At 36.0% G+C, this 15042-nt stretch overlaps 1 protein-coding gene across 4 annotated transcripts in view; it reads right to left on the bottom strand.

Annotated features, from left to right (window-relative positions):
- Positions 1-1321: 1321 nt before the first annotated feature.
- Positions 1322-15042, bottom strand: part of CCDC138 (coiled-coil domain containing 138) — a 42100-nt gene continuing 28379 nt past the window's right edge. For all 4 annotated transcript variants that reach the window (XM_055702514.1, XM_055702513.1, XM_055702510.1 and 1 more), the window contains 2 exons: positions 5177-5315; positions 1322-4064 (listed from right to left, as the gene is read on the bottom strand). In XM_055702514.1, the coding sequence (XP_055558489.1) occupies positions 3893-4064; positions 5177-5315 (311 nt within the window). In that variant the 3' untranslated portion in view covers positions 1322-3892. The remainder of the gene's footprint in view (positions 4065-5176; positions 5316-15042) is intronic.

Below are 15042 nucleotides of genomic sequence, written 5' to 3' on the forward strand. Positions count from 1 at the left end.
TGAAGGAACAGAGCACAACTGTGCAGGCTGGCTAATGTTAGCCCTCTTTATTTAGATCTGCCAAGTTTCTGCAAATATAACTGTCCCCCATCCAGGGAACAACCTTTCTTACAGATCTGCCAAATCTAGACTTTGTAGATCAGGTCTGAAATACTGTCTTGCTCATTTATTGACAAGAAGCCTTTGATAAACAGCAAGAGTGATTACAATTCCACAACAGATAGGTTTGTTAAAAAAAAAAACAAACAAAAACAAAACACCAAACTATTTCTCTTCAAATTTAGTAGCCTTTTCTGGGATGAAAACTATACTAACATGAGCAGATACAACATCTTGTTGACTTTCCTAATGAGGACTCTCACAGCTGTGCCAAAAAAACAGCAACAAAAAAATACAGCTTAATTCTTTATCTTCCTTTAAAGTGGTAGGTTGCAACTACCAGAAACTTTCTTCGTTTCATGCCAGTGATGGTAGTTGCTCACTTCTGAAGACCTACCTTCAAGCAAGACATGGCAGACTGTAGGAAGTCTGAAGACACATGTTCTGACTGACCAGCTGGCTGCTCCCAAAAAGCGTGAGTCTCTGCCCTTCTTTTAAGCACAAGTATTCATAAGACCTCTCTTTTCTCCTCAAATTCTCTCAAAAAAATGGTTGAAAATTGATACTCCTGCCTGCTGCCAAATCTGGCCAGAGGTGGCTGGCATACTCAAAATAGTGTATCCCTTTTCAGGAATGCTGATTAACAGTGATCACATAAACCATGTTTCCTCAGGGATTTGGGAACCGTGGGAAATAGCTGGAGTTACAGTTAACTTATTCAAATGCCTCTTGTAGACAGTCTTCCGAATGAAGGATAAAGTAGTAGAAATTCATACTCATATTATAGTACCCAAATGCTACAAAACCAAAAAACCTCCAGGAAATTCTAGATTCCATTTGAGAAGGCAAGACTATATAAAGAGATGCCCAAAGCGTGGCCAGCCTGACAGAAATCCATCCTTCCAAAACCAAAACCAAACCAAACCCACAAGACAGCAGGGAATGCAACCAACTTGCTCCGTTCCCCTTCTCCACGGAGACTGCCAAGACTACTCAGGGAATGGTAACAGGATGGGGGTGTTTGAGCAAGGCCACAACATGGACCGGTGTGGACAGCTGGGGTAGGCTGGCCCACAGGATTGATGTTCAAGACAAGTACAACAGGCAGGTGTGTACAACACTTGATATACCAAATATTTAGAAGTAGAAATATAGAAATAACTGGTTTTGGTACAGTATTTATCCTAGTACCTACTTCTGCTTGTTAATGACAAAGGCAAGCCAGGTTATCTATGCTTTTAATGTAGAAACCATTATTAATTAGCTTAGTTACTCTAGATAATCAATTACAACTTTAAACAGAATAGATCTAAAATCTCTATTTCAGTTTCTAATTTCCAGTCATTTTAGTTCCATTTTTGGTAGACAGGCATTTTACTTCCGTTGAAGTCTTGGATCCTGAAATCATGTTGTTGTAAGACAGTCTTTCCACTTGTATTTATAGTCTGCAGGTCTCATAAAACCATGCACACTTAAAGATGCAATCCAACGCAAACTGAAAACCTGATGGCAAATAAAACCAATTCCAAATCCATCACTGTTCTACCTTTCTAGATATTAGGAGGCTTCATAAATATTTCTGCATTAACAGGATTGATTAGTAATAAATCTGGGAAAAACCATGGCATGGTTTATATTCTTTAAAGATATTCACTGAAAGTTTTATGACAATGTCCTAAGGAACTACTGTAAGTTGTCTGTCAACAACTGGCTTAAAAAAAAAATAAATCACTTCTACCATTGCAAGTCTAGCCTCTGTATGACTCTACTAAAGTGTATTTGTGACTTCCATTTTCTGTGCAAGAATTATTAACCTGAGTTGAAAATCGACATACACATTTTGGAACTTTATTATAGCTTTTTTAATTTATAGAAGTAACTATTCCTCACAAGACATTTCATATTTATTTGTAGAATTAATTTATTTCTGTTTGTGCTTACTGTAACATGAATGTGAAATCAAGAACTTGTATTTTTCTTCACAGAAAGAATATTTAGTTAAATTCACTTAAAAATCAAAATTTTTAGTCTCATCCTTAGTTCATCAATTTAACTGCATTAATATTTAACAGATTCAAATTTTTTTTTTTTTCATTTTAACAGAAACATTCTAGATGATAAAAACTTGAAATTAACAGTGATTCATCTTTTCAGGCTGTAAATGCTACTGCATATAAACCACAAGGGACCAATAGTAAAAACTACACCATACTCTATGCACCTCTTTTATTGCATTACCTTTGCCATTATTAGATGAACACATTGTGTTAAATTGGTACCACAAGGAAGATTAGCAGATTAACAGTGATGAAGTTTGAAAGCCAAGAGCACAATCAACATTCCTGTGGATACAGGAAACCTAACAACTTTCTATAGCTTTTTTTGGTTATTAATTTTCTAGTATTTTTAATGACCAAACAGATGGAGAAGCACATAAGGACTGGGAACACACTTCCTAAATATGAGAATTTTGTCTCCAGCCAAAGGTATATGCAAGATTTTGCACTGCTGGTAAATCTGACGGAAAACCAAAACTACTGATGAAGAAATACTTATTCCAAAACATTGTCAGCAAAAGCTTTTAGCTATGAATAGTGTTATTTAAAAATTACCTAAAATTGGTTTCCTGCCCAAAAAGCATGCACTGCTTGCTCTCCCTTCATACTCTGCCAAATCTGGTGTAGAGGCCTTTCATAGGAAAGTGTGTCAGAAATGTACATCAAATTGCTAGAAAAATATTTGCAGTTAGAATTAAACTTCAAAGACTCAGTTCAAAGACTTCTGGTAAAAAAACCAAAGGAAAACAAAAAAAAAAAAGTATGAAAATGAGAAGTAAACCCCTCTGAAGTTTTATATTGATTGCCAGTGTTATTCAAAGGCTAACATACAACAGATCTTTAAATTTTAACTGCCGTTTCAATTTTACAATTACAGAGTTTCAGTAATTACAGTACAAATCAGAAATGGAAGACTAAGTTGAATTTTTAAAAAGTATCTTATTTCCTATGAGTAAGAACTTGTGAACACTGAACGGTGGCAGACAAAAAACATATTCATTGCACTCAGAAATGTGGATACTATGAGGACTGTATTGCAAATTAAGACAAAATATAGCAGAAACAATAAAATACAATAATTTTTACATCAGGGATCAATATTACCAGGTATTTTAAGAAAAGCTTTTATTTACTTTTGTAGAGATACTACATCTCAAAGTTACACTAGAAATTCATTCGAAGCAGGACAAAATACTAAATGCTACAGAAATACAGGAAAAGATCAAACACTATGACATTCTGAAATCAAAACAAAATTTCTCATTCAACATGTCTAGTTATATTAAAGCAAAATCTGGTTTTAATCATTAAAAGTGTAATTATCTCAAAAGATACCTGTCTTTTACTTATCAACCATAAAAAGAAATGAATTTGTAAAACTCTCTGAAGAGTTAAAAGTAACTAAAATTCATACCTGTAAGGAAAGGCTGGTATTTCTGATCTGCTTACTCAAGGGATCCAATTCCTTAGATTGCATGAGTCATTCAGAACAGCAACATTAGTTCACTTTAAAAAGCACTGAAAAGTGATTTATCATATTATGCAATTTTTCAGTTTCCTTTTTATGAAAGAGGCAAGTATCAGTGAGATTCCACAAGATACAAAGTAACTTATACAGTACTGAGGTTCTGCTTAATTTATTTATATAAAACAGTATTAAAAAAAATTCCAAATTTCAAGTAACATATGCAGGTGGTATAAATTACGCAGAGCAACAGGCAGATAGAAAGATAATGCTAGTGACTTGTGCTTAGACTGGAGGTAAGAGAGTTACTCCTCAACAATCCCAAATTCAACAGAATTGAATTGAGGTTTATACAGAGGAAAGCATGATCTGGATTTGTAGCCCTATGCAGTTCTTGGATCATTTGGTGAAGAGCAAACAATTCAAACATCTTCTTATTGCTTCTGTAAAAAAAATTGCATAAAATAATTATCAATTGAAAATTGAGAGGTTTCATCTAAATACTAAAGATTCCACAGAAAATTATTTTTTTAATGAAATGTACATTATATTGGGAGTTTCATATCATCCCTTCTATGCTGCATACAATGTCTCTAAGCAGAAGGTTATTAATCAATGGTGAGAAAAAACTTGCAAAAAACACCAAAACCTACCTTTTCACTTAAGTGGTATGTACATGTAGTATAACGAAAGCTCAAGGAAAGGCTGTAACAGGGTTTCACTCTTGTGACATAAGATTCCAGACACATAAAAAGATTAAATAATTAGGATTTCTGAGAAAATTTTACTTTTAGTGTATTCCCAATGTAAGTTATGATTTGTATTCGATTATTGTACATGAAAAGATATTTTTTCCCCTAGAGTTCAGGTTTGTTCCTAATAAAGTCAAATGAAAACCTGTTTTGCCACCAGCTTTAACTCTAATGGAAAAAGTAGCTCATATATGCTTTTATAAATGAAACACTCGCATTAAGTAATGCACCAGTGGAGTCCAGCAGCACATTACTAGTGATACGATGAACACCTTTGTTACAATAAATGAATAACCAGTAAGCAATGGGAACGTATAAAGATTAACATTCCCAAAAGGGCTTAAATGGCTCAAGACTTTAAATTTTGTTTTTGAAGGAAATGCAAACTGAAGCAACTTGAATGCAAGTTTCAGATTAAGCTAAATTTCCAAAGGAGATTACTGCCAGGTACCGGAGTAAAACTGAAGGTCAGGAGGAAAGAAAAGAAGGGTTCTCTTCTAAACGTTCTTGTCATCTGCATACATAAGGAGCATTTCCTCTTTAGGGTAGGTTGCTTGCTGGGGTTTTTTTAGTTTGTACTCTGTAAATTGAACTAGAGTTATATGCAAATTGAGAGTCTTGTCTTACAAATCTGTGACACATACAGTTTAAATTTAACTGCTAACAGAGAAAGTCCAGCATTATCTACGGTGGAGTGAATAAAAAGCAAAACAGAAATGAGGTTTTTAAGAAGGAGAAAGATAAAGGTCCCCAAGTTTGCTAATCTAATAATAACTAACAGAATAATGGTTATAAAGGATTACTTTATTTTGGAGAGGTTTTGCAGTATAACACAGAGCTTCTCCAAAATCTGAATATCTAGCTTAGAACTTCGAAGCAATACAGAGCAAGCACGGAAGAAGGATTCATGACTGCAGGCTTCCAGGAAAGGCTGTAAGGAACCTGTAAAAGAAAATAATTAAAACACTGTATCACAGAGCTCAGTGGAGGGAAAAGTAGAACAGTTATCGATACCTTTAGAGACCTTTAAATGCCACATGTTGTGCAACTAGTAGAACAATGAAATAATTCAGTTTATGCTGACTGTGTGATGCAAAACTCAGGTAAAACTAGGAACTGAAAAAATGCAAGTTCCTAAGAATTCTGACATTACTGACCCTTGTATTAAAAGAAGGCCTATCCCCTTGAGAACAAAGAAAAACAGGAAACAGAATTTTAAACTCAAAAATTATCTTGAACATATTTATTCAATGCTCATTTATCATGGTTCTTTCCTTTTGATCATGTGAAAGGAACATTAAGCCATGCAAAAAGACTCAGAAGGACATATTTTAAGCTGCTGCGAATCACATGGACGGGGATTGCACATGTAGAAGCTAATGTGGTACCTGACAGCCTTTCATTATCAAATACTGCCACCATACTCTGCTTCAAGACAGGCAAAATAATAATTGAGAGTTAAAAGTAAGAGCTGGATAAGAACAGTCAAATACCAACAAAACTCCCTTAAAACAGAGGATGAGTTTTTAAGTTACATTGTATAACATTGCCCTCTACCCTGTTCCCCCAAATCTGTAATTTCAGAATAAGGTTCAATCTGTTCCCTTGTTATCTCATTCTTAGTTCTGGTATTATAGATTCATTTATAGCAAAACCAAGAGAATAAGTAACGACTGATTTTTTTGTTAAAATGAAAACATATAGCACATGGCATTTGCATTAGAAGAATACAGATGCGAGGGAAGTTTTTTAATGTTTACATAACATTAAAAACATTAAATGTTATACTTAATAAGAAACTGCAATATGCAAATTACAGCATAAACCAATAAACACAGATGTTAAAATTCTTTGCACATAAGCTAAATACTGTAATTTATAAATAGGATGTCAAGATGCTTTTATCAGTACAAAGAGGACTGGATGTATCTTTTGGTCAAATTTTCCCTTTCCTTGTCCAAGGACATACAATTTACTAAATATAACAAGTAGCCTTGGAGTGAATTCAAGGTTTTAATTTCTTTCAGGAGGCTTACTGATACAAAATCAGAAGAAATGCTACAGAAAACTGCTTGGAATAGGGCTTAAAAAAAAAAAAAAATCAACTTGGCAATTAAAGTCAGCCTGACAGCCTAAACAACTTAGAGTCTTATCTCAGAGCCTGGCATTTATACTGAATATTCAACAAGGACCCAGCAGTCCCCAGACCTTACTGTTAAGAAAATCTTTCAAAACCTGCCTTTTTTTTTCCAAAAAATACATGTCATTTGGCTACATCAATAAATGATCCTGTGCCACCCCTCTTAATGGTGAGTACATCTTATCATGCATTACACTATACAGTGAAATCAATGAGATTCGTGGGCCTTTGCTGGTTTACACTGTCAGATGAAGACACTGAGAAACAGCAAATGCCTTTAGAACAGATCAGAGAAGCTATGGCTACATGTAATCTTTCCTCTCTTTTCTGTGGAGGTGCTTTTGGCAGAACTGACTTAAAATGCTGGATTCAAAAGGCAGAATCCACGAAGTATGTAAAGGAATGTGTGGATGGAAACTATACAGATGCAGGATAATAGACTTCAGTAGCAAGGGGTCAACCTTGCAGCAATAAAAAGCAAGACATCAACTGATGTACTGTGAAATTTGGAAAAGGCAGGCAGATGTTTTCTCGTTTGCACAGGTGAAGTGCCCTCTATTCTTTACCCAAAGCAACACAAAACAATGTATATTTATTATCAAGGCAATAAATGGTTATAAATTAATTTGTTTTTCTGTTTACTTCTGTGTTTCTTGCATTTTTTTCTACCATGTTCAATGCACCTGTGGGTTTATGCATACTGTCCTCTCACTTTTAGTACTATCTCTAGTTACAACTTGCTGTCTCAAAATAAATATATAGTAATAAATATAAAACCAGAATGAAAGTAAAGTAGAAATGTAAGCAGCAATCAGTAAAAAATATACTGAAAAAATACAAGTACATATATATTTCTATGTTCTGCCAGTGAAGAGACAATTTCTCATTTTATTTTAGCTTACGGTCTTCAATTAAGAATCCCATGACTGAAGTGATGTGTTAAGTACCATTGAGAGCTTCTAAGACAAGAAAAACATCTTGGATATTAGAATAAAGAACTACGACTGCATTTTTATAAACCTGCAGATACCACAATACATTAAAAGCAAATTAACTGAAGATTGGAAGTTACAGGAGAATTCCTAAAAGGAACAAAGAAAAGGGCACAGCCTCCTTAAGATGAAAATAAGGTTCATGCTGAAGAATTACATTTTACATGTCTGCATAAATAAGTATTTTATAACAGATACATATAAAAAAAACCATTTGCCAGATATGTTTGAATTGACCTGAAAATGCCTCCTTATCAAATATCACAAGGGACCAGTGGAATGCTGATTTCACACACACACAAAAATTCTCTAAGGAAAATTTAAGTTGGGAATGGGAGATTATGCTGATGTACAACTCAATAGGTAACAGAACTGAACAAATTTGTCAGGAATCCAACAAGAGAACTCAGTAATGACTGCATTCTGCCCCTGGCATGTTATAGTTACTCAGGGCATACCACTTTTAATATTTCTCTACTTTTGCTGCAGAAGGTATAATTTTTCAGAAACTGTGATATCAAAACCTCAGGGCTGTCAATTAGAGCAAGCAGAAAATCCTTAGATTTCAGTATGTGCTAAATTTAGTGATACATGACTGACATAAACTTAAGATTCAGCACTCTTTATTGAGCCACTGCTATGACAGAACTTTGAAGTTATTAAATACATACAGCAGTGTCTTAAACCTGGAAAAATAATTAACCCAGAATTCACTTCTAGTATGATGGTAACATGCCCTAGTGAGTCTAACTTGCTAAAATCCATGAGAAGAAGCAACACAACTACCAACAGAAACAGCAAGTAAGCAAAGCCCAATGAACGGAGTCCTACCATTTTAAGAATACAAAGTATCAAAATCTTTCTCTCACCTAAAAGTGTTTGAAGTAAAAATTTCTACAAAGATATCGAGATAACTTTCTCTAAAGTAAAAAATCTAGGACTACAAATTATAACAACTTTATAGAAATTCTATAGAACTACAACTTTATAGAAATTCTGCTACAACTAGCTAGAACTCCTACAGATGACTGCCTGTTCCCAAGAAACAGAAATAGTCCTATCAATCTGCACTGCAGCACTAATGAAGTCTGTTTTAACAACAACTTGAAACAGTATCTCTTACTTACCAAAGATGTTTATCAGAAAGGTAAGAAAAGTGTAAATTAATGTGTGACAACACTGACATTCAAGAAGTAAACTGAGAAGAAAGGTTTTTCTTCTTTCTATTGCCTGTTAAAACAAGTAGCTTTAGAAACCTCTCATTTAACATGATGTCTCACTCAGCTGAACTCTGATGCACGAGAGATGGTAACAAGACTGCTGGGATGAAGAGGGTGGTCCAATAAATTATTCCTATAAATATCCCTGAATAGCCATAAAATGCTTTACATTCTTTTTCTGCAAGGGTAAACAAATACCATATTCAGGTGACCTGGACATTTCTTTGCTGCCTTGCTCTTAGAGGTTCCTTAAAAATACACACACAGTTCCTAAAAAATACACACACACATATATACGCTGTAAGAATGTTTTGATGGTCAAGTTTACAAACTAACATAAAAAATATGCATTACTTTTAAGACAAAAGGATTTTTACTATAATACAGGAAAGCCAAAGTGGAAATAATTTCTAAAAGTTCACAAAGTTGAATTATGTGAAAGTATACTGATAAAGGCACATATTTAAATGAACTTTCAGTACACTGCTTATCCATTCACTTCAGACAAGTTTTTGCAGAATATATTTTAGGTAATCAGAAAATGTACAAAACAAGCATACAATTTAAATGCATGTCTAGCTGATGAACAGAATATAAGCTTCACATTTTAAAATATTTTGGTAGTTTAGATCCGCACAGATTTTGGTTTTATTAACTATTTCAGAAAAACTGAATTGTAATTCATCTTGACAGGACTTTGGCACAATTTAAGTTAATCTGCAAAAGCCTCCACTGTTATCCTTAAAAAACCACAGCATGTTGTAGTTGCATTAGCTTAACTTGATTGGTAGACTTCAATGAACAATGAGCAATTTATCACTGCTGACAGAATTCATCTGAAATTTACCCTCAAAGTAATCAGTCATGCACAGCATAAAATCTCACCAGCTATAGTTATCTGGAAAATTCTGTTCTATACCTTAAGCTATGCCACCTCAGTAAATGAAGACTGTCAGGAATGCTAACTTTAAGTTCATGTTTTAATAAATTAACGATTATAGTTTTGCCTCATTTCTAATTGCATGAGGATCTGCTGGAGGAATGAATGGAGAACACATGAGAGCAATGCGAGCGAGTGATGCAGCACTGTCTACTAGCATGGAAAAGTTAACACAAAAGGTAAATATGCAGCACAGCAGACACACTTAAAAGGAAACAGTAATAGCACTTACATGTTGCTAATATCCAATTGTCTATAATACAGTCACCTATAAGATTTGAATTTAACTGATTAATTTGCTGGATTTAACTTTTTCTCCTGTAATCAACAGCAAGGACTGTTAAATGCACAGTTGTTTGTTAATGTGGTTAAAGCACAGTGGAGAGATGCTGACTGGAATCTCGAACATGAGGCACCTCAAGTGTAGATGCCTATGTGGGTGACCCTGAGTTAAGAGAGCTCAAGTGGCAATTTCAGCTGGTCACCCAATATATGTTGAATTCAGTATACTCTGAATTGCTCTTCATTTTCCTAGAATGTGCATGACATTCAGGCAGACATGAGACTGGATGTATGGGAGATCAATGTCATTCTCAAATGGTAACTGGAGGTTATACCCACAAAAAAATTGTAATAAAACCAGTTAAAAATTAGCAGTAATACTTCTGTCAGAAGAGGTGCCTGGAATGAAAAGAAGCCTAGAAGGAAAACAAAAAAGAAGGTCTTTTAGAGGTCAGAAACAATCTTTATAATAAAAAGCATAGTATGAAAACTCAAGTTAAGGCAGACCTCATTAAGAAAGAAGTTTTCCCAGACTTTTAAGTAAAAATAGAACAAAAAAGTGGTAGCAATGTCATCTCACTAACCAGGCTCACTAGATATCAAGCTGGGGGCTGGCATGCCAATGTTTGAGGAATAGTGTGCTAGCGAGGTCCTTCAATCTGCTGTTTCAGTGGAGGTAGGGGACAGAGAACCATGCAACAGCAAAGATACAAGGGCTACTGATGTGTAAGAAACCACGGAAGTGCCTGAGAATGGTCACATAGGAATTAGGGCTTCTCCCCACATAAAGGTGGCACAATCAATGCACGCAGTGTGGGCAACAAACAGGAGGAGCTGGAAACCCATGACATAGTTGCCATCATGGAAATACGCTGGGATGACTCACACAACTAGAGTGCTTCAATGGATGGATATAAACTCTTCAGAAGGGCTGGGCAAGGAAGGAGATGTGGTGGGTTAGCCCTGTATATTAGGGAGTGTTTTGACTATCTAGAGCTTGATGGTGGTGACGAGAGGGTTGAGTGTTCATGGGTATGAATCAGGGGGAAGACCAGCAAGGCACATATCATGGCAGGAGTCTGTTACAGACCACCCAAGCAGGATGAAGAGGCAGATGAAATATTCTGTAATAGCTGGGAGAAGTCTCACAATTGCTAGCCCTTGTTCTTGTAGGGAACTTGAACTTACCAGATGTCTGCTGGAAACGCAACGCAACAGAGAAGAAACAGACCAGGAGGTTCCTGGAGTGTGTGGAAGATAACTTCTGATCCAGCCAGTGAGGGAGTCTGCTAGGGAAGGTGCCCCACTGGAATTGTTGTTTGTGAACAGAGAAGGACTTGTGGGTGATGTGGTGATTGGAGGCCGTCTGGATTATAGCAATTGAAAATGATAAGACTTTTTGATTCTTGGAGAAGTAAGGAGGGAGGTCAGCAGAAACGATACCTTGGACTTCCAGAGGGCCAACTTTGGCCTGCCTGAATAGTTTAGGAGACTGCCTGACAAAGTCCCTTGGGATGCAGTCCTGAAGGGCCAAGGGGTCCAGGAAGGCTGGAGATTCTTCAAGAAAGAAATCTTAAAGTCACAGGAGCAGGCCATCCCAGTGTGCCAATTGGCCTGGCTGAACAGAGAGCTTTGGCTGGAACTCAGGAAAAGAGAAGAGAGCTTATGATCTTTGGAAGAAGGGGCAGGCCACTCAGGACAACAAGGGTGCCTTGAGATTATGTAGGGAGAAAATTAGAAGGGCCAAAGCCCAACTAATCTGGCTACTGCCATAAAAGACAATAAAAATGTTTCTATAAAAAAGCCACAAAAGGACAGCTAAGGAAAATCTCCATCCTTTACTGGATGCAGGGGGAAACAGTGACAAAGGATGAGGAAAAGGCTGAGGCACCTAATGCCTTCCTTGCCTCAGTGTTTAACAGTAAGACCAGTTGTTCTCCAGGTACACAGCCCCCCGAGCTGGAAGACAGGGATGGGGAGCAGAATGAAGCCCCCATGATCCAAGGGAAAATGGTCAGGGACCTGCTACACCACTCAGACACACTTAAGTCTGTGGGGCCAGAAGGGATCCACCCAGAGGTGCTGAGGGAGCTGGTGGGAGTGCTCACCAAGCCACTGTCAATCATTTATCAGCAGCCCTGGCTAACGGGGGAGGTCCCAGCTGACTGCGGGTTAGCCAGTGTGATGCCCATCTGCAAGAAGGGCAGGAAGGAGGATCTGGGGATCTACAGACCTGTCAGCCTGATCTTGGTGCTGGGGAAGGTTGTGGAGCAGATCATCCTGAGTGCCATCACATGGCACGTACAGGACAGCTGGGGGTCAGGCCCAGCCATCATGGGTTCTGGTTGAGTAACCTGATCTCCTTTTGTAACAAGGTGACCCGCTTAGTGGATGAGAGAAAGGCTGTGGATGTTGTCTACATACTTTAATAAAGCCTTTGACACCATTTCCCACAACGTTCATCTTAAAAGTTACAGAGAAAAGTTGGTTAATAAGTTCTGCTAGCCAAATACAAAAATTAAAAGGTGGGTATTGAAAAATTATTTTTTTAATTAAATCACACTTTAATTTCTTTGAATGAAACCATTTATGGAAACCTATAAAAATGTAAACTGTTTATAAGCAAGTGCAAGTTTAGTAAATAAGAGCAAACAGGATCCTAGTTGAATAAACTTCACTCTTATACAGATTTCATAAAATAAATCTATTTGAAAAGGGATGTGTATATCCAAGTACTGATATAAACAACTCCTTTGTATATCAAATGCTTTTAAAAATTTAAAAATGTTTTAAATAATAAATAAAATTTTTAAAAAATCAAAAATTTAGCATTCACATCTACCTTCAGAATGGTATGCTGCTTACGAAGTACGGTATTACCCTGAATGAACACCGAAGCTTTGCCTATTAAGTGACTACTTGGCTCTGCCTAAATTTACATTATTCTTCTGTTTCTTACTTTGGAGCGGATGAGACAGCGGTCAAAAATTCACAATGGCTAAACATTACACAACTGTTACTAGAACAAGACGAAAATAATGACAAGAACATTTTCCCTTATTAGAGAGAAGGCTACTATTACTTCACACTACATGTATTTCATCAAAATCTAAGTATGCAAACTAAGCTTGCAATTAATTAACAAAAATGTGTGCAAGCCTTTGGTGTACTTGCTTTCAGCAAGTATACAGGGTGGCTCTAACATCATCATAGGCTGCATTTAACAGAGTTAAAGAGATATTTATCTGTGGTTAGATTATTAAACTAAAACATCTATTAATCCAACATAATTATTCACTGTTTTCAGAAGAATGAATAAAAAAAATTACAAAGGTAAGACAGGATAATAGAGGAAGGATTTCCTTTTAAATGGTTTGTATTTCAATGTTCATCCCACATAAGCTGTAAATCATTCCTTTCTCTAGAGCTTCAAACACAGCTCCTCGGGATAACTTCACATCTGCCTTTCACACAGGTGAAGGGGAATCCTACCTTAGTATGGTATTCACAGATTTGACATTTTTACCCTTTCGGTACTGTAGAATAAGCTCATTTGAAAAGTTTCAATCTTGCAGTTACCAGTAAAGATAATATGTGGGAAAAATACAGTTAAGTTTTAATCTGTTTAAGCATACAGGCATTTTTTTTACTCCGTATCTTCACTGCTTGTAGTGTTTAAAGTCTCAAAATGCTAAGACTCACGGAAAAAAAATAATAAAGGACTGGGTTTGGGTTTCCTTGACAGATTCTGATCATCGACTTTTTAGAAGTACCTGTTGAACAGTGTGAATTGTGGAGTACTTAGCATTAGTTATGGAAGCACTCCAACACAAAGGAAGATGGGGAGTGTCCATATAGGCAGACCATATAGAAACATTCAGTTTACAAGTAAATAATCACAACTTCTTACCATAGAGACAGTATTTTTATGTCCACTGGCTTGATTAATTTCCTTATGAGATGAGTAAATCTGGACACAGACTTGGTTATCCATGACCATAATATTTTCTTACAAAAAAGAATTTGTAAGTAAGGTTCAGTGAATGTGTAAATACAGCTCACTTCTGCAGTTACTAAAAATCTTAAGTGACATTAATTAACTTACAGTAAGCACAAGAGATTAATTTAGAGAATTTTTTCAATACACATTCATCTCAGTTTGTGAATAAGCAGACACTAATGCAAAATACTCTCTGTAAAACAGAAGTAAGCTTGAAGACAAAGTAAACATAGGCTTATTTAAAGCAATGGTCAGCGCTTTGTAATGTCTAACAAGCAATTAAGTTTTGATTTCCTTAAATGAATGTAAGGTTGGGAAAGGGGAACCTACTCACCTACATTATAGAAGTCAGCTATTACTGCAGGAGGCATTTAAGGCATACGCTGTCCTTGTGTAAAACTGCAAAGGGCAAACTGAGGCAGGCAGCTGCTGGCTAATAGCAGACCTCAAATCAAGCATGAACCAGACTACAGTTCAACAATGGTATTTTTGATAGGTGACTATAAACTCACTACATCCTTTGGAACTCTTAACTGATTCACAGGTAAAAAAACCCACAGTAAGCTGCATGAGAAGTGAGAAGACAGGAACCACAGTATTCAACAAGATTGTATATGACAACTATTCAACTACAGAGTGATTTAATACTAATGATGTGATGTTCTTCAACACCCACAGAACAAATTTTCTTGCTGAGGTCATGCTACTTATTACTAGATTGTTTCCAGAAAATATTTCGTGTCTGGCATCTAGGAATTCTCTTGAACAATGTGTTACAACTAGTATCCTAGAAACAAGGTCTGCTGAGAAAAGAATCTGTATCCTTAGGGAGAGAACCTGAGGCATGAAGATGCCCTAGAAGCCACTGGTGTTATACTATAACAATCTGGCTGATTAGAAGTAACTATTAATTTAATTATTAAACATTAATTTTAATAGTAATTTAAATGAGAAATAAGAGCATTGTTGAACAATAGATACATTATAAACCATTTGACAAAACTGAAACATATCATTACTTAGCAGTTAATACTTCTTGCTCCCAAAATTTCAAAGGCAGTCAGAGCACCGCATCTGTGAAAGTATATCTATTTT

This window comes from Falco cherrug, chromosome 2, assembly GCF_023634085.1.
Source record: "Falco cherrug isolate bFalChe1 chromosome 2, bFalChe1.pri, whole genome shotgun sequence".
In the NCBI taxonomy this organism is placed as follows: domain Eukaryota; kingdom Metazoa; phylum Chordata; class Aves; order Falconiformes; family Falconidae; genus Falco; species Falco cherrug.